The 19,835-nt window shown below is 40.3% G+C and overlaps 2 protein-coding genes across 2 annotated transcripts in view; both read right to left on the bottom strand.

The window, feature by feature from the left end:
- The window catches only part of LOC146482836 (uncharacterized), a 66,519-nt gene that overhangs the window by 11,899 nt on the left and 34,785 nt on the right, over positions 1-19,835 (bottom strand). Inside the window, exons 7-9 of the mRNA XM_085106691.1 lie at positions 6,632-6,703; positions 2,278-2,349; positions 1,783-1,854 (exon numbers count right to left, since the gene is read on the bottom strand). Of these exons, the coding sequence (XP_084962817.1) occupies positions 1,783-1,854; positions 2,278-2,349; positions 6,632-6,703 (216 nt within the window). The remainder of the gene's footprint in view (positions 1-1,782; positions 1,855-2,277; positions 2,350-6,631; positions 6,704-19,835) is intronic.
- Positions 7,058-12,575, bottom strand: LOC146482839 (uncharacterized). Its single transcript, XM_085106692.1, has 2 exons — positions 8,488-12,575; positions 7,058-8,425 (listed from the first exon to the last, which is right to left on the bottom strand). The coding sequence occupies exon 1, from the start codon at positions 12,573-12,575 to the stop codon at positions 8,946-8,948; it is 3,630 nt and encodes a 1,209-aa protein (XP_084962818.1). The 3' UTR covers positions 7,058-8,425; positions 8,488-8,945.

The following is a 19,835-nucleotide window of genomic DNA, read 5'->3' as shown; positions in this document are numbered from 1 at the left end:
TTGTGTCTTTATTTCGACTACCTTATGCAGGGCTTTTTCTTCCCTGTTTACAGGGGCTAAACAACTCTTTTCCAAATGGGTTAAATAATAGACTCAAAAAGTGTAGTATTTTACTCACCGGGCTAAAACAGATCTTTTCAATTTACAGTGAAATTAAGCAATTGAGTAAAAAAAAAAATGCATCGAAGAAGAAGAAGAAGAAGAAGAAGAAGACATGAAATCTTCTGTCATCCGTCATCTGTTTACAGGACCAAAGTTTAAAAGCTGTGTCAAAGAGGTTACTATTCAGTGATATTACATTGAAGTCTGCCGTTCTTTAATTTAATGTTTAGATTATTTCAAACTTAGTTTAGTTTAGCTTTAACATAGAAAAGTTGAGTTTCACTTTCACTTTGAGTTTCAAACATAAAGATTTTATAAACACGATAAGATATCTCGTCAGTGTAAAAGGGTGGATTAGTTACATTACCAAATAAAATGAAGTAAGGTTTTTGATACGGTGGGAATTTTGGTTCTGGGGGCTTCACAAACCTTTTAAAAGCCACTTAAGTCAGCCATAAATTGACGAGAGGAAGTACGAGAACAGTAAATTGGCTACCTTAACGGATTAAAGGTACAATAAAAACTCTTTGTTTCACCGTTTCTTTAAATTATTTTGTGCTTTGAAAAAGTACATATTTCCACATATGAAAACGTTTCAGAACTAAGTCTGTTCTTGGTAGTAACAGAATATTAAATTAACATTTACTTACCACCCCCAATTGCTACCATATAAATTAAAAAAAAAAAAAAAAAACGTGTCTGTTGGAGTTTGCTCATGTGTTTAAAAGTTATTAACGTTTAATATCCGTGTGGACAGAGTAACTTCTCCCCTCTTCCGTTCAAAACTCGATAGGGTTAAGTATCCCACACACCTGCCACACGTAAGGACGCCTTGTTAACAGAGAGATTAAGAATTACATTTACGGCGAACGGCAAACGGCAGAAATGACCACGTGACCATGTTTATCCTACATTTGCCCCTCGTTGTTTTAAGTTTCTCAGTAAAATTGAGTAGTTTTGCGTGAGCATCCAAGGCGAGAACTGTTTTACACTATTCTCATCAATATACTAATTTGATTTGTCAAGAAAGCATCAACGGAAATCTCACGTTTGCCGATTGCCGTAAACGCGATTCTTAATCATCTCTAATAATCAAATCCCTAAACCATTTTCTCCAATTTATTTTGCGTATAAGGCAAGGTAGTAACTATTAATTGTTAAAATCCACAACATGCAGAAGGACAAAAAAGAACCTAAAAAATAAACATGGAAGAAGTGGTGCTCACTAACTTAACTTCTTAAAATAATTTACGACTTTATATTTTACAGCCTATTCCTGGAAAACTGGACACCGTTTTATTCAGTTGGCACATAAAAACAAAAAGACAAAAACATAAAGACAAAAAACAGTATATCGAAGAATCGTCATTAGCCAAATCAAATTTCGGATAAATTAGTACTGGTTGCACCTTTTCAGTACTATTCTGTTATGGTAAGACCATGTGTAGCAAGTCATAAGGCTGCTAACAAGACTAAATTTAAACTACGTCCGACGAAAAACAATAACATTTGGCTCGTGGTAATAGTGCTAGGACCTGATTATCTTCGTTACCGTGCAACATGACTGTCCGGTCCTAGCTCCAATGTACCAAATGAGGACATAGTACATTATAAAAGAAGGAAAAAACAACCTTCGATAACGAGGCAAAATGGAAACAAGATAAATTGAGTTATACTTACAGCAATTTCAACTCCGATAACTTGGAAAATAATCCCTGAGATAGGTTACGGATCTCATTTTTACCCAAACCCCTCCAACAAAATACTTTATTAGTAATCTTCAGCGAATGCGAATTTCTGATATTTTTTGGTACACAGTAGTCTAATTTTAATATTTGCGTTATCGGGAAAAAGTGAGTATGCTTCTATTTCTTAAGGGCACAATTGCAAAAAAAAAAAAAAAAAACAGTCTTATAAAAAAAAAAAAAAACAACCTGCGAGAGCAGACGCCTTTTACGGCTTTTGTTTCAATCACGTGTGCTAACCGTCCGAAAACAGTAGCTGAATTGTGACGTTTTGAGAGATACTGACGTCATAGCAGATGCATCCTGAACTCGGTTAAGCAGAAGCTCTTTTCGCGGCGGGTGAAATGAAAGCCGGAAAAGGCGTCTGCTCTCGCAGGCTACTACTGAAAAAAAAAAAAACAACAACAACAAACAAAACCAATAAACGTACAGGGCCGTTAAAGTTGGCAACTTTGAGAATACGTCTTCCGGTAGATCCTTTATTTTATTTGTCCATAGAAACCTGAAAAGTAACAAGTTATTGAATTTACCTATTTTATATGGATCGCTGTTATCATATTAAATCAATTAAAGTCATTCTCTTAGTAACTTGGCTTAAATTAACACAGGACTAGTTATCGATCAAAAGTTTGCAGGGAATGGATGATAAATAACTTGTCATAGCAATCATCAGTCTTTCACTGCCCGCCTCGATTACCTCTCGCTACTTGGGGTGCGACGTAATTAGCTTAGAAATTGGTAACCATCAAAATAATAATTAATTGATTGACTGATCAACCGTCCTTAAAGGTGAGGGTTCTTTAGTACCTGATTTTAAGAGAACGAGGATGTCACTCACTTTCTTACAGCAAAGTCGTGAACATTTTAAGTCTTAAAATGATTAAACTGAAAGTTTATTCGAATGACGCCAGTATAAACTATTTCAAGATAGGTAAGAAGTGACTCAAGACGCTAATATTTGCTTCAAACAATCTCCTTTGCTAGATTCCACATCGTCCGTAACACTGAAGCTAGTAAAATTTAAGCAACGCTCAGCTGTACAAACTAAGATGTCGGCATTTTGATAAAAAAAATACTATTTCAAAAATCACACCAGAAATTAAGGGATTGTAAACAGTCTAGCCACTAAATGATCACTCAGATTTTTTTTTTGACAAAACTCATTGACAATGGAATCTTCGAGATATTATGAGTCAAAATAAGATAGCATACATTACCGTAAACGTTGGCAATTCAGTCTGAAGGTGGGTTTTAATAATAGTTTTTAGTTAAGGTGGGGGTAAACGTGAATTTGAATGAAAATTTAAGTGGTTTAAAGTCGGGATGACAGAAAGGAAATTATTTTTGGAACACCAATAAACAGTAGCCCCCAAAGCAAGAGCACCCCAGGTTGGTAGGGGACTGTTTGGGTGTCCATATATCAATTTTTTAGTTCAAATTCTAATTTTGAAACTACATCAAATCTTAACTCTTTCTTGTTTCTCCAAAATTTACTACTCTTTTTAGAAAAATTATTTCCTCCCAAATTTACCTGAATATCAACAAAAAATTTGCAAAACACTCCAAAGCATTGATTTGTGTTAAGAGCAGAGGGTTTTGGTATTGCTTTGCAAACGAGATATTTTTATTAAACCAATTTTAAGCAGAGTGAAAACGGCTTTCAGGTTTAAACTCGCCTTAACTTTTAGGAAAAAAAATAGTTATATTTAACTCTATCTAGACCTAGGGTTGGAAGGGGGTGTGGGAGGGGGAGGGGGGGCAAAGCAACCTCGTTCCCAGGGCCTCTCATCTTCATGTCCCAATGAGCGAGAGGGGGGAAACCCCGGTTGGAGCTGGTCACGTGTTTCCCAGAGTCTAGGAGATTACAAATAAGTGACTGCTGGAAGGAGTGGTTAAGTGTCAGGCTGCCTACACTAAGTGTAACGGGGATGGGTAGACATGCCTCAGTCTGTGAAGATCAACTTGCGATTTGTGCGTGTTTCAAAGGTTAAGTCGAGTGGTCGTTCAGAAACCCCTAAAAAGGTGTAATAAAGGAGAGAATCTGTGAATGTGAGCTGCTGTCGACTTTGTAAATCAGTTGGAAATACGAGTAATTGTCGAGTTCTTTACAGCAAGGGGAATCGACTACTCCTGGTGGTAGCCGAGGAGCTTTACTGCGACGTACTTCCATTGAGTGAATTTTTGCCACATCTACTTTGTAGACCATGCGAGCGAAGACCGAATAATTTTTCAGTCGTCAAGTCCACGATCTCTGAAAATCAGGCATCATTTGAATTAAAAGTAAATCGGTGCATCGAGGAGTCGTCCTCCGCACCGCATACGCTCAAAAAATTTAAAAGCCGGAAATAATTGAACGCGGCAGGAAATTTTTTCTGGCAGCCGCAGTCGCCGCAGACTAATTTCATTTAAACGCCATCAGCTGGAACAAATGTCATTTTGTTCTTGTATCGCAACGATTATTTTGAGACGGTTTTCTTTGCTCGTTTCTGTAAAAAAAATCGGTATAGTCATGCCGTACATCCTCGTTCCGAAAGTGTTTTGCTTATGTGCCATTTCCTGTGTACCGTTTGTTGCTATAAATCTGCTAACAGAGCCGGTCTATTCTTGCAAATATTGAATCTTTTAGCATGTACGTTCACTTGGGAAGTAAATTAGGCGGCATCTTCATCAATCGATCTTGAATGAGCCTTGCTTGTTGCAGTTAGCTACAGTAGCGCGCATAAAATAGTCCAGTCCCAATACTAATCCATTGATTTCAAATAGATTCGTTATGTTTTCTAAGGCCATGGATACCTGATTGACTGTGATGTGAGCTTGACATAGTGTACACACGGTACTCACGATCACTCTCCAACATATTAATTTGCGCCCGCACAAGTAGAGCAGTTTCTCTTTGGAGCAGTATATCCTTGATCAATCATGCTGGTCGGAAGTTGAAAAGTGAAACTTGCATTAAAATGATTAGACAAGCATATCGAATGACGGTCGTTGAACAGGAATAGCGCTGTCTTTCTGTCTTTCTGGTATTTCGCATTGTTGGTTTATTTACGTCCCCGAGGGAACGTGGACGTAAACAAACCAACGACGCTTAATTATTACCAGAGACGCGAACAACCACGCACATGCCAGAGAGAAACGCTCTGCTGGCAGGGTAGTTGCTGCAGAATGTCCTTCAGAACGAGTAGAACTCGGCCCGATTCTCCATATGGTATAACAGAATTTCAGATAAGCTTTACTTTCATAAATACTCAAGACATTTCTTGAAATATACTATCCTTCGATCGGACATGAATTCATTTTCTGCGATTATTTATCTTGTCACAGAGTCTCAGCCGTTCGGCAAATCAACCCATCACGATGGTTGTTTTACCAGTTGAAAACGAATTGATTGAACTGGCTCCAAAGAAGAACAAAATCGCTTTTTCGAAAAATAAAGAAAGATTAAAACCCCTTTTAAGAGCTTAAAAGCTCTTTTAAAGTTTGTGGAAGAAATGAAATTGCTGTGCCTACAACCTTGGTAACATTGATACAGTTTGATTCAGTTTGTCTACAACTCGTGACAGTAATTTCAAACAAATAAATCTTGACAAAGCATAGCAAGCGATGGACTCCTTCCCCGGGACCCCTCCCTGGGTCTAATTTTTATCTGGAAGACACGTGATCAGCCCCAACCAGGGTCTCCCCTCTCTCGCTCCCAGGGACGTGAGGAGGAGAAACAATGAGAACGAGGTTGGGAGGGGGTGTGGGGAATTCTGCCCGTGACGACTTTGAACAAGGGTAACATTTTAATTTTTTTCGCAAACACCATGACACCTCCGGAGTTTTTAGGAACTTTATCTGGAAAACAACTGATGCGGTCGGTTATTGACTTTTATGTTACCACGGTGACCAATATTTGACAGGCTTTTTTTTTTCACAAAATCTATTACTGTAATCGTTATGTTTTGAGCTTATATTAATGTTCCTTTATTGGTTTTGAATATGTCTTGCTTTATTTTGGCGTTTTCCTAAAGTTTTGGGGAAGTCCAAGAATCCAAGGTGGCAGATCCAAATATGGTATCCATTTCTCAATCATAACTTAATAACCACGTCATATGACCTCATCACCTTTCGACCTCAAATTAAACATCTTTGGACGTACTATATATCCTCCAGGCCTCATTATCATAGCTTCTATAGTTGCAAAGTTGTAGGGGAGGGGGGTGGGGGCGGAGTGCACCACTCCTCAGGTCCCGACCAAAAACATAAAAAAGATCCCAATAAAGATAGAATTAGGTCATGGTAATTATTTAAAGTTCCCCCTAGCTGCATTCCTCCCCCCTTCTCCCCTTCCGGCCCCGTGTTCTCTGGTATTGATAAAAAGGAAAATAATAAATAAATAAATAAATAAATAAATAAATAAATAAAGAGCGTTCGTAAGTCTAAAATTTGTTTTTTTGAAAATTTCTCCAGCTGTGCTAGGCTTCAGATATCAAAAAATGCATGAAAGACAACTTATTACACAATGTATTATTTTCAGTATCACGAGTTACCATTATCTGAAACATAGTCTTGCCAAAACACGTCAACCTCACTAACAAAATTGATTGATAGAAAATCAAATTTTACCGTAATGAACACTGTCTCATAAAATCATGCTCCAAGATTTTCAGCAGATAAAATTTGCTTTTGCAATTTATGTCTCTCCCAACTAACATAATTAAAAAAAAACTCTTAAGTAAAAAGACTCAAGAACCTTTTAATTAGTGTTAAGATGACAAACCAAGATATATCCAACAGCTTACAGAATTGTCAACGACGTCAGGTTTGCAAATATCTCCTTAGACAGTTTTTCAATTTTATTCCATGACAAATCCCTATGAAAAAAAAAAATAGGTCACTTTAACCAAGACCTTTAACCCTAACATCATCAAAAAATACATCAAAAGTGAAGATGGATTATGATTATGATTGTGAAGCATGTTTAAGTAACAGACGGTAACTTTGCAGACCAACTACGACCCAGCAATTTTAAGGCATCCCTTTTTTTGCCTTCCCCCCAACATGGCGGGTTTTTTTTATGGTAAGGTCGTTTATCCCTACAAGGAAATTTTCTTTATTCGTATTTTCAGTTGACGCGTATTGTACGCTCTCAATGGGCCTTGTGTTTCAAATGAATTATTGCAGGTCCTTAATGTCGTAAAACAGATCCAAAGGTAAAACAAACGCAATAACATTCAAAACGATTTAATCAAAATTCAACTCCTGTTATTTACAACATACTCGAAAGCTGTAAAACCACAACTGAACTTGAGACGCATACAAAACGATATAAAAGATACAAAGTCACGAGGTACACGTCAATCAAATTAATAATCAAATGTCATTCATCAATGTACTGTTCGGATGTACGGTCCAACAAAACAAATAATGTAACAAACGATTTACGACACACTCCCCCGATTTGGATCACATCAGTGACCAAACTGTCAATAAGTAAATCGTTGAATATAAAACATGCTATGAAAGAAATCTTCGCAATAGTTCACCCATCAGCGCAGCATTGCGACGGGGTCTAACGTTTGGCGTAGCGCACTCAGGGGGAATGCTTGTCACTTCTGTTTCGAATTCTTCGGCTTCACTCTCGTTAGACTTGACTTCCGGGGGTACAAATGTTTCACACTTCTTTTCAACAGTCGAGGATTGCGATCTGAATTAGAAACTTTGATTAAGGCAGCTCGAGCAATACCATCTTTTCCAGTAAACAGACGCTCCACTTTAGCTAACTTCCAAAACATTCTGTTCGTTGAATCGTTCTTTAGAATTACAACATCTCCAACAGCGACATCGGCTCCCTTTCGATTTCTTGAGTTTTGGGAGTGTCTTTCTTGTAAATTCAGTAAATACATTTTTCTCCATTGACCAGTGAAATGTTGGAGAAGGTGGCGATGATGTCTTGCTCTTTGTGTCAACGATGAGTTCGTACTCATTATTTCGAAATGACAATCGTTGGGAGTATTAGCCACTTGTCGTCCATTGACAAGGTGAGACGGTGAAAGAGTTTAACTCACACCATCTTGATCGTCTTCCATATACGTTAGCGGTCTTGAATTGATCACAGTTTCCACTTCAATAAGCAGTGTGTTTAGCTCGTCGTACGATAAGGTTGTCCTGCCAATTGATTTCTTCAGACATCGCTTGACGCTCTGAATTAGGCGCTCTCAAAATCCACCCCACCACGGGGCCTTCTCGACTATGAACTTCCACCTCACACCATTGATAGAGAAATAACGCATGACTTCTTCGATTGGGCAATCTTTACGATTTCTTTCAATGATCCTTTGAAAGTTTTCCCATTATCGGACATTAAAGTTGCTGGCAGACCACGGCGGCTTGCAAATCGGCGAAAGGCTAACAGGAAAGACTCCACGCTGAGACTTCGTGTTAGTTCGAGGTGTACGGCTCTTGTAAAAGCGCAAGTAGATAGACATACATAACACTTGTCATTGTCGCTTTCAGTAGAATTTCCTCGAATGAAAAGAGGTCCAGCAAAGTCTACTCCCGTATGAGTGAATGGTGGGTCTTCGGAGACGCGCTCGCTCGGTAAATCAGGAACATTGCAGCTTGAGTACGGTAATCCTTCGAGTCTTCGACAAGTAACGCAACGTCTCAATACCCGTTTGACTGTTTGTCTCCCCCGGAGAATCCAAACACGTTCCCTGAGCGTGGTGAGTGTGGTTTGGACAGAACTATGCTTCACTTTCTGGTGAGTTCGACCGATCAACAAATCGACGAAATGGTGATTCGAAGGTAACAAAATTGGATTTTTGCTTTCCGGTTGTAAACTTGAGTTGTTGATCCTTCCACGACATCTGAGCACCATGTTGTCATCGAGGAACAATGCAAATTGATCAACTCTAGGGGGTTTTGCACCATGTCCTTTCTGTATGTAACCAATTTCACTTGAAAACGCGTTCGTTTGTACTGTTCGAAACCAGAGAGTCTCTGAATGTTTCAGATTCGCTGCATTCAATTCCTTGTGATCCTCAAAATCAATGACCTCCTCTTTCCTGGCGGTTGTGTACTTTGATCGACACTTCTTGAGAATATTCACAAACTTCAATAGTACGCCGTGACGCGCAGCAGGCGATCCAAGTTGCTAAAATGATCACAATTGATGATTTCGGAGAGATTTATCTCTTGTTGCTTCGCTTCAGAACATGTCAACACGTGCGTGGCTTCAGGCGGGTTCTTTACCAATTCAGACAGAGCAGTTTCGTCTACCACAGTTGATTGGACATCTGGCCAGTCGCTTTCAGTCATTTGAAGGAATTCAGGTCCATTCCACCAAGTCGAATTGTTCACTATTTCGATTCCTGTCATTCCGCGTGAGGGTAAGTCAGCGGGATTCAATTTTCCTGGGCAATAATTCCACTCGTCTTTGGCTGTTAAGGTTCGGATTTCAGCGACCCGGTGATTTACGTACTGTTTCCATGGTTTTTCATTCGTAATCCAACAAAGCGCGGTTTTTGAGTCGGTCCAGAAAAATTTCTGGATTTCTTGAGGCAGAGAGCGTTGAACGGTGTTCCTCAATCGCGCCAAAATGCACGTCCCCAGCAATTCGAGACGAGGGACTGACTGTTGCTTCAGAGGGGCAACTCGGGTCTTGGATGACACCAGACTGACCTTGACATGTCCATCATCGAATGATGATCTTAGATAGACCACAGCTGCGTAGGCTTGTTTTGATGCGTCGCTAAATCCATGTAGTTGAATCGAACTGGGTTTCGAATTTGCTTGAAAATAATATCTCGGAATCCTGACATTGTTCAATGATTCCAGTTCGGTCAGAAATGAATTCAAACTCAATAGCGTTTCACCATGGAGCTCTTGGTCCCAGTTGACCTTTTGAGTGCAAAGTTCTTGGAACATAATCTTCATCTGTATTACGAACGGACTAAGCAAACCAAGCGGGACGAAGATTTTTGCACTCAATTTTAGCAGTGATCGTTTTGTGACAGGAAGACATCTTGCACATTTGATTAGCTCGGTGAAATCGAAGAGGAATTCGTCAGATTCAGTGTTCCAATTAACGCCAAGAACTTTAACAAACTTGCTTTCTTGGTTGTCGGTTATCGGGCCAGTCGTCGCCTTGGCGTACGATTCGTCTTCTTGGGTAAATTCGGCTGGCGTAGACTTCTCTTCACAAGGCGGTTTCTCTGAATCATTGATGGCTTGAAGTACTTCTTTGCTGTTGGAATTCCATTTTCGCAGATTGAACCCACCCTTACGCATGATCTCTCTCGATTCTTGGTAAATTTCTTCGGCTCTTTTCACAGAATCGGCTCCTCCAAGGAAGTCGTCAACATACAGACGTTCTCGTAGCAGATTAATCACTTCTCTCAGTTCAGGCTTCAGTTTTTCGCAGAAATCCAAATGATAGCGAATGGTGGAGCCAAGTATTGAAGGTGAGGGTCTAAGTCCAAAGACCAGCCTGCAAAATCGAAATTGTACGACGTCGGGATGAACTACTGTTGGATCCTTAAACCACAGGAATCGTAAAAGATCCTTGCTCGATTCGTTCATTGAAATCATGAGAAATGCTTTCTCGATGTCGGCGGTTATTGCGATCGGATTTGAACGAAATTTTAGGAGGAGGTCAAATAACTGAGGGATGAGGTTAGGTCCTACTTGCAGACAATCATTCAATGAGGAATTACCAGGCGTTTTCGCAGAACCATCGTATACAATTCGAACTTTAGTGGTTTCACGGTCTTGACGAAGAACTGCGTGATGAGGTAAATAATGAACGTTCTCGCTGAACTCTTCCGTTGATTTCTCTTCTTTGACCTCTTCGATTATTCCCATTTGCAGTTGTTCCTTGATGATTCCATCGTATTCACTTAGTAGCTCGGGATCTCGTTTCAACTTGCGATGAAGTCCATTTAATTGGTTGTAACATAATTGATACTCGCTCGGGATAGGATCTCTGTCCATTTTCCATGGTAGACCAACAACATAACGCGTGCCATCGTAACGGAGATCCTTAAGAAACGAATTTTCACTTGATTCTTCGTCAGCAATTTTTTCTTTGATGCCGATGGATTCAGTCTCCCAGAAGTGCTTGAGAGTGTCCACTAGCTGATCGTTGCCAACTTCGTAGAAATCATGTTCACCCGCAATTACTAAATTCGAAAGAACTGCGTTGGATTGAGCAGGAATTCCACCGGGACCGGAAAGAAGCCATCCTAACTTGCTCCTAACAGCTATCGGGCCGGATTCGCCGCGTACAGTGTCGCCTTCGACGATGTTCCAATAATTATCAGCACCAATAAAGATTGAATATCCTCCTCCGTTGTCGAAATCGTCGGCCAATTCTAAGCACTCGAGATGAGGAAATTTACGAATGTCAATCTTGCTTGACACTGATGAACATCTCACTGGAAAACTCAACGCGGTGATTTCAATTTCATGATCGGATTTGTGTAAACGCAGTTTTACAATGTCGCAACTTTGCTTTCGGTAGCGCTGTTCGCCGAAAGTGTTCAGATGCAACATCTCGGTCTTGTAGGGCTTCAAATTTAAGTTCGACTTCAAATTGTTGGTCACATAGGAACGTTGACTGCCATTATCGAAAAGAACTCGTACTGGTGTCGATTTGGTTCCATCTTCATTAGTAGCAAAGGCTCTCGCGATTTGCAGCATTACTGTCTCATTTCTTCCAGATGTTGTATTAGTGATTACTTCGGAGCTGTCTGGTGTCCTCTCTTCGATCACTGGAACAGTAGTACCTGTGTTTAACGGCGTGTTGAATCCTCCACAAATTGATTGATGGTGTCTTTGTTTGCAATTCCGGCACGTTTTCGTTGATCGACATTCATGACCACGATGACCAAAGCTGAGGCACACAAAACATCTGTTCTTTCTTTGAAGTATTTCTCTGCGCTTTTGTGGATTGGTGACTCTTTTGCATGAAGCGGAGTAATGCGGTTCTTCGCAGGACACACAACGAATAGTGAAATTCTCGATACTTTGAGACCTTTGATCATGGTTAGAGAGAAAAGTTGAAGAAGTGGGCGTTCCCGAAACCTTGTGAGGGGCGTTGTTCGATGGCGCTGACTTTCGAGTGAGATTGTCGTTCGCTTTAACAGCTTCACCAGCTTCTCGCGCTTCCAATTCGGTTTTGATGATCTTCACGAGATCTTCTATGTTCCAAACGTCGGTATTTGAATTCCTAGCGATTTGAATTCGAATTTCGGTCGGTAACTTCGACATTATCACGGGTATGAGCAGACTGCCATATTCTTTCGAAGAAACACCCAATGAAGCCAAACCTCTCGTATGAACGCTTATCTTGTCGTAAACGGTCCTAAGCGAATGCGGCTTGTCATTAACACAGTTCGGTATCTTCAACAGTTCCTCCATGTGAGCGCTGATGATCTGTTGAGGTTTGCCAAAGCGACCCTTTTGTAATTCTACGGCTGAGTTGTAGTTGGCTTCGGTTAGATTCAAACCTTGTATGACACGTGCAGCTGGGCCCTCGACCAGAGATTTCAAGTAGTTAAACTTGTCGATATCGGAAATTGCTCCATTGGAATGAATGACGGAATTGTACGAATCCCAAATCGTGTTCCAATTTGTGATTTCTCCTCGGAATTTCGGAAGTGTAAGTTTGGGAAGTTTCGGTTTGCTAGCGGTAACTGGGCTCGTAGTCGATGAAGAATGCTGAGAAGACGGATTTTGCCCCATAGATGAACCATTAACATGTGATGCTTGAGTGTTCCACACTCGAATTCTTTCTCGGCATTTCAAGATTCGTGCGGTTACATGATCGGATTCCTCGATCTCTTGGGTGAGTTGTTCCAAATCGCAGAGATTTTGTATATCTGTGTCCAGTTTGTCCAGAGTAGTTAACTTTCCCTCCAATTGTCGGTCGATTACTTAAAGTCTGTTCACATCGAATGAACTCGCGTTGTTCAGCAATTCGTCAACTTCTTTTTCCAATTTCGTAACAGTGCCACGATGGCCACCTCACATTGATCGCAAACGACTCAATGTTTCCTTCGAATCTGCGGTCATCGTCTCTGGGCTAGAAGTGCCCCGCGTTGGGCGCCAATTTGTCGTAAAACAGATCCAAAGGTAAAACAAACGCAATAACATTCCAAACGATTTAATCAAAATTCAACTCCTGTTATTTACAACATACTCGAAAGCCGTAAAACCACAACTGAACTTGAGACGCATACAAAACAATATAAAAGATACATAATCACGAGGTACACGTCAATCAAATTAATAATCCAATGTCATTCATCAATGTACTGTTCGGATGTACGGTCCAACAAAACAAATAATGTAACAAACGATTCACGACACTTTATTACAAGTTAGACAACGCCAAACTGTAATTTGTAACGGTGAATTCGTGAAACCAAGTTCAATTAAAGAGCTGGAATGAAGAGTTATTTTTGTCGGTTTTGCAATTTGCTCACGGTCCAGATCATAAATACCAAGCATATGTTTTAGTTTAATGGCGTTTGCCAATGGCGTTTTCGACATACCTAAAGGAATAATTTCCAGTTTCCTGTGTCAATTTTGTATTTTGTTGACTAATTCTCCACAGGGGAATCGGGAGCTCAGGCCTATTACCAGGTATTATTAGAAATGGTCTTGGCCGTGGCTTGGTGATTAAATCCGTTTGCCTATTAAGGCTCTCCAAAAAAAAAAAAGGTATAATCGACAGCACATTTTGTGCAATCTTAGTCAGCCACTTCGGTAGTCATTGACTCCCTCCCTCTTTGCACATCACTTTTAGCCGTATATTCTTTTGATCACTTGAACCAGGTTTCCATTTGTTATATACTATGCTTGTCAATCAAAACTGCCTTGTTTAATTATTGTAGTCTGTGTTTAATATTATTATACTAGGCAATTCTTTACCTAGTGAGTAAGAAAAAGACGTTTATTTGCAATAAGCAAAGGTAATCCAAAATTGCCCCACATTTCCAGGTAGTTGTTAATTTTTAAGCAACTATAGGATGCGATTAATATTTTTATCTTATCTCCAGATAATCTAATGAAAAAGAAAAATAATAAGAAGCGTGCTGGCTTGATTTCCGCCGTCCCTCGGGTCCAGCTTTCCTCCCCGAGAGAAGAGTCTTTTCGGGGGTGAACTTGGGTTCATTCCAGAAGAGCGGCTGGTAATCGAGCCTAGGTCGAAGACAATGGACAAACGCCTCCAAATGAATTGCAAACTGAGGAGTTCACTTAGCAGTTGGTAGATCTCTTTTAGTCTTAAGTTAATGGTGTGGCATGAACGATTTAGCAATAATATACTAGGCAAAGCTTCTACAGTTCCGGTCCTGATGTTCATATTCTATTAATTTCATCCACCCGATAACTTAAATTATCATGTTGTGGTGCCGTCAATTTCATACACCCATCACTGTCTTATTTACCAATCCAGGTCACACAGGGTGATCTTAAAAGACTAGGTGCTCGTCATAGCCATGATGACAACAAGTGTCACCCCACTTGGTCTGGAGCCTAGGACTCAAAGTGTCCTCTGTCTGCGAGAAAACAGTTTAATAGTCTTAAAATTGAAAATAACAAAGTTCTCGACTTTCCCGAGGAACGAAATGTCAAACAACTTGAATTTTAGCACCGTAATGCATTGTTCTGTATAGATTCTCTTGTATTCTATTTCCCCCCAGACATCCACTTCCAAGTGGAACACAGGGAAAGCACTTGGAATATGTCGCAAGAACGCAATTAAGTTGACAAAGAACCGAATAGAACATTCCACTGGGTAGTACTTACAGGAACTGAAGGGCTACCAGGGAAGAAAAAATGTCCTCTTGTAAATTTTGCAGCTGGTTATTCCTTAAGCTTCTGTAATTTATCAAAATTTGAAAGTTAGTTAATATTCCCCACTGCTCAATCTTTTCGCCCAGTTTTGTAACTGATCTGTGTAGGTTCACGCGGAATAATGTTCATTGGCAAATTCCGCAGAAAGATCTTCACGCCTCTGACAACCCTCAACATTACACTATAACTAAAGAAAAAACATTTTTTCGTTGTTACATGGACAGCAGCACTTCATTAGAAACCACAGGGAGATGCAAGCCAATAACAGCACCCCCCCCCCCTTTCCCCCAGCCCCCCCCCAACCACACACACACACACACGAACTACCTAGCTAATTACTAACTAACTAACTAACTAACTAACTAACTAACTAACTAACTAACTGACTGACTGACTGACTGACTGACTGACTGACTGACTGACTCACTGACTCACTGACTGACTGACTGACTTACTGACTGACTGACTCACTGACTCACTGACTCACTAACTCACTAACTAACTAACTAACTAACTAACTAACTAACTAACTAACTTACTAACTAAAAATCTACGTCTAAAATTAGCGCGAAAATGTAATGAATATACATATTGACCTTGATTCGAGACTTACAAAATTTTCAATGTAATCTACTCAAGAGTATTACATGCGGACAACGTCACTAAGAGGAACACTAATACAGTTTTTAACCTAATGTCCTCTCTGACGTGAGAAAACCCTTAAACAATTCAATTTATTAGAAGGTAAAAGTATAAAAATTTAAGGGCGAGTGCACAGGAAATCGAGCAAAGGGCGGCCACAGTCGAAAACATAACTTACCCTCATTTACAGTCTGTAGATAGATATTAATGAGTTTACAAACCTGCTGGGGTTTATTTTTCGAACTACAGCCGATTTTTGGATTTTTTTTTTTTTTTTGAGATTTTCGATTTCGCCCGTCTCTCGGCTGAAATTAGCCGCCTCACAAGGTAAAATCGACCGCCCGAAAAAACTGCTTCGCGTAACCAAAAAAGCGATTCTATCGAAAATCTAACGTTCAATTTCTATAAAAAAAAGACATCTAACGTCTTATCTACGACAGATTTCCGTTTCTGAAGGGTAAAGTCAACACTTACTAAATGGTCAGTTGACAAGAGCTCACGATGCGAAAATTTATAGCCAAAACTAAAATCGAGCTCTTGATAAGTCGGAATCCTCCAAATTTCCCCAAATTCTGGTTTTGAAGCCTTGAGATACAATATTTTCACGTACATTAAAAGTTTGGTTGGGTTTTCTAGCGAGCGCTCTTCAAAATGAGTCGACCGATTTGAAGAAATTTGTGCTAAAACTGACTTAAATTGACCTTAGGGTGTTTGTTTACATTGACCAGTCGCACCAATCACATTAAAATGAGCTCTCCGAAATTAATAACTCATTTTCTCATACCATAATTCATTTGAGAAAAAATTTAACTTACCATTGTTTAATGGATTCGAATTGGAGTGTGGGTTCTTGACTATCTATATCTTGCACCAGCAGAATAAAGCCGACGGAGACTGCAATCGGTTGTCCAACTGGATCTGATATACACTGTTTCGGAAACTCCTTTGTCGGATTTGCTTAGAATTCTATTTGAATGTAACAAACGATGCTGTTCTTCAATCAAATGCCTGGGTAAGTTGTTGAGCCATGCGAGAGACTGTGACACACTTAGTTTCGGTAAACTGTTTGTTCTGGAGCTAATAAGAGTTCACCGCACTCTGTAGACGGACCCGAAGGGTCGATTGCGTGACAGATTTTGAAACATATCAGAGGCTGACCGCAGGAAATTTTTGCGGGAGTTTTATTTTTGCTTTTTGTCATATGTTTCGCGGTAACTAATTGTTTTATTAGGATAGCGTGGTTTTTCTGGTGGGAAATAATTTTTGTGATTTTCAGAAAGTCGCGTTCAAATGGATTTGATAACATCTTCGGTTTTTAACTGGTTTTCAATGAGTATGTGCAGTCGAAATAAGGTTTTATAAGACAATACTATGTGTACCGCATGTAAAGCATATTATTGTAATCATTGTCAATTCATCACAGATGCTCTCCAAAATGGACTTTTGTAAACGTTTATCAAGTACCAAGCGGCAATTCTATTCCGGGGGTGGGTGTGAGTTGTGAGGGGTTGGAGGTAAGGGGTAGGAGGTGAGGTGTGCGGGTGTGGGGGAGGGAGGCAGTGAGGATGATCATGCTGTATGATGCTCAATGTTGATGCAATGAGAACCTCAACGTATTGAGCCACATTAACGTTCCACTAACAAATGTTCAACTAACAAAAATAGTAAGAGAAATTGCTGGAATGAAGTTCATTTCCCCTTTTGTGCTGAGACGCATCAATACCTGGCATCAAGAGAAAATTTTATGCACACAACACAATTTTTCTGTGAACGAACTAGAGCTTTTACATTGTTGCTAATTTATTTGAATTCAATTCACATACATATTGTATATAAGGTGCTTAATAAAATGTGGTTCCATAGCAGCCCAGAAACCCCTTTCACTTTTATCATGGTTTCTAGACACAACAGCTTACACTAGTTTTTCGTATTTTTGACACATTTAGAGGAAAATAAGCAATTGATCTCTTTTTAGGAAGAGAAAAATTAAAATAGGTAAGACTTCCACTTGCTAAACGATTACCATTGACAATGCATATAATCGACGAAAATTGATTAAAATCAATGAAAGTCGACACTCACAACTCTTTGAATCTTCGATTTTAGTTCATCAATTTCCGCAATCAGTCTATTTTTACGATCGATTTTATAGATTATGGAATTTCATTGATTGAGCCCTCCGGGAGCAAAAACATGCATCCCCCTCGGAAGGGGTGGGGGGTAATTTAATACGGGGAGGCTCCGCCCCGATGTACGACCCCTTACCCTTCTATATAACAATTTTTGGCAGAAAAAGGTACCCCTTTTGTATACCTTCCATTCACAAATGGTACCCCTTTTGTATACCTTCCATTGGAAAATAATGAAAGGCCCTTTTAAATACCTAAATGACAGATTTCCCTACCCTTTCATATACTTCGACTCATGAAATCCCTACCCTTTCATATACCTGAAGCGTGAAAAGGTACACCTTATAGGCCATTATATGGGATTAATCCCCCCCCCCCCTCCCCCACCCCACAACTCCCGGGGCGGCTACACGAGCGATTTAGTTGCTCGCGCAGGTGATGCGATTTTTTTCAAATTTTGTCGCGTCGCCAGCGTGAAATGATAATCGCACGTGTAGCCATCCTCGACCTGACGAGCCGACTGGTGAAAAAATCGCAAGAAAAAAGTCACCAGAATTGAAATTTTCGCGACAAAATCGCAGAGATAGTAGCCCGTCTAGCCACCCTGCAACTAAGCCTTAAAATTGCGTCTTCGTCATACGCAATAGCTCGCGAAACGGCGGGGTATCCTCGACTGTAATGTCAGTCAGAAGTTGATGGTAAAATCCCCGTTCCTTTTTCCTTGCTAGCCACGGACGGACCCACGTTGACCTTTTCTTTTCTTCTTCCCTCGTTTGCTTTTTACCGTCAAGAAGAAAAATGCCATGTTTGTTTACAGTGCCCAGGTTTCTTGAAGTATGCGATTCGCGCGGCTTTCAGTTTGTCGCGAATCTCGCTAGAATTTGTCACTCGTGTAGCTACCCTCTCGCGCTGGCGACGCGATTTGAAAAAAATTGCATCACCTGCGCGAGCAAAAAATCGCTCGTGTAGCCGCGGCTTAAGCAAATGCCACAGAGCTAGCATACACAATGGCATATCGGCTCATAATCATGATTGGTCAAGAAAACCTCCAATCAGTATGTATTTTAGTATTCCACGATAATGGTTAATCGTTCAATCAATCAATCAATCAATCAATCAATCAATCAATCAATCAATCAATTTGCCCATTCCAAAGTTATTTCATGAAGCATCGTATACCATTATACTTGGGCAGGAGCCCTCGGCAAACCCTTCGGGGCTTTACGATGAAGACTCGATGAGTTGAGCCACTGATCAAGTTTTTCAATTAAACATGGGGGATGACTGTACACAACATGAACATTCCGCGGCGGACTAATATCTAGTCGTTAAAATGATCTTATGTTGGCTTATAACCTGCTAAATAAAAACAGACAAACGTCTCCGATTTTGGGTTACCAAATACTCGACGACCATCTTGCAACGATACCGTGTCTAGGTAGGCTCCGGACCCTGATTAGCCTAATCAGGGTCTGAGGACAGACTCGCTTTAAATTATACACCGTATTCAGGGAAGGAGGGGGGGGGGGTGGGGAAGGGGGAACGTTTGAGCAAAAGAATTCGAGATGGGCCACGCGTGCAAGGGGTAAGACAGATCTAGCACGAGTAGCAGTCACATAGCGGGAGATCGGAGATGCGCAGGTTTATAAGCGAGGACCACAACAGCATCCTCTGTAGTCGAATATTTTAGGCGCTTCGTTGCAGTCACGTTATCAAGCTGCCGTGTGCGTTGATTTTTAAGCATTTTATTTTGTATTATTACAAGGTGCACACCGGTCCACGGTGGTGGAGCATTTGCCACTTCGGCATATGCCGCTGATTCATTGAATCTTCGGTTAGTTCTGATGCAGAGTGTGACCGCTTAGTTTCCCAGGCAGTGATTTAATATTGGTTCGATATACCGATGTAGCACCGATAATAAATATCTGTAACAGCAGAGCGGTTGGGTGGCTGAAATATCGAGGGGGTGGGGATTTGCCAGAATAAAAATCAAGTAGCAAAGAAAACATATCTGGTACAACGTAAATTACCAGCTGGCAAGTGTGTCAGAGTGAATTGCGTGACGTATTGTTGTTACATGCATACAGATAACCAGCAGTTTGTTATCGCTAGATATCCAAAACGCTGATATATCTCAGCTTTAAACTGTTATTTGACATCAGTTCCAATTTACCACAACCGACAAGAAAATATGAGTCAAGTAGTTTTGGAAATGGCTTTCAATATAGCAAGAGTAGTTTCATTTGTTTCATCGAATGTTTCAAGTTCTCCCGGGAAGGCAAACTATTCAAACGCGTATCAACGTCGGTAGTCAAGGTCACAGGTTCCTGTTCGCTGGAGTGATAAGTTCGTCGATATTAAATGGTGAGTT

The sequence above is a fragment of the Pavona decussata genome, unplaced genomic scaffold (genome assembly GCF_977016875.1).
Source record: "Pavona decussata unplaced genomic scaffold, jaPavDecu1.1 SCAFFOLD_42, whole genome shotgun sequence".
Taxonomy (NCBI): Eukaryota; Metazoa; Cnidaria; class Anthozoa; order Scleractinia; family Agariciidae; genus Pavona; species Pavona decussata.
This window is presented reverse-complemented; position numbering and strand designations above follow the sequence as displayed.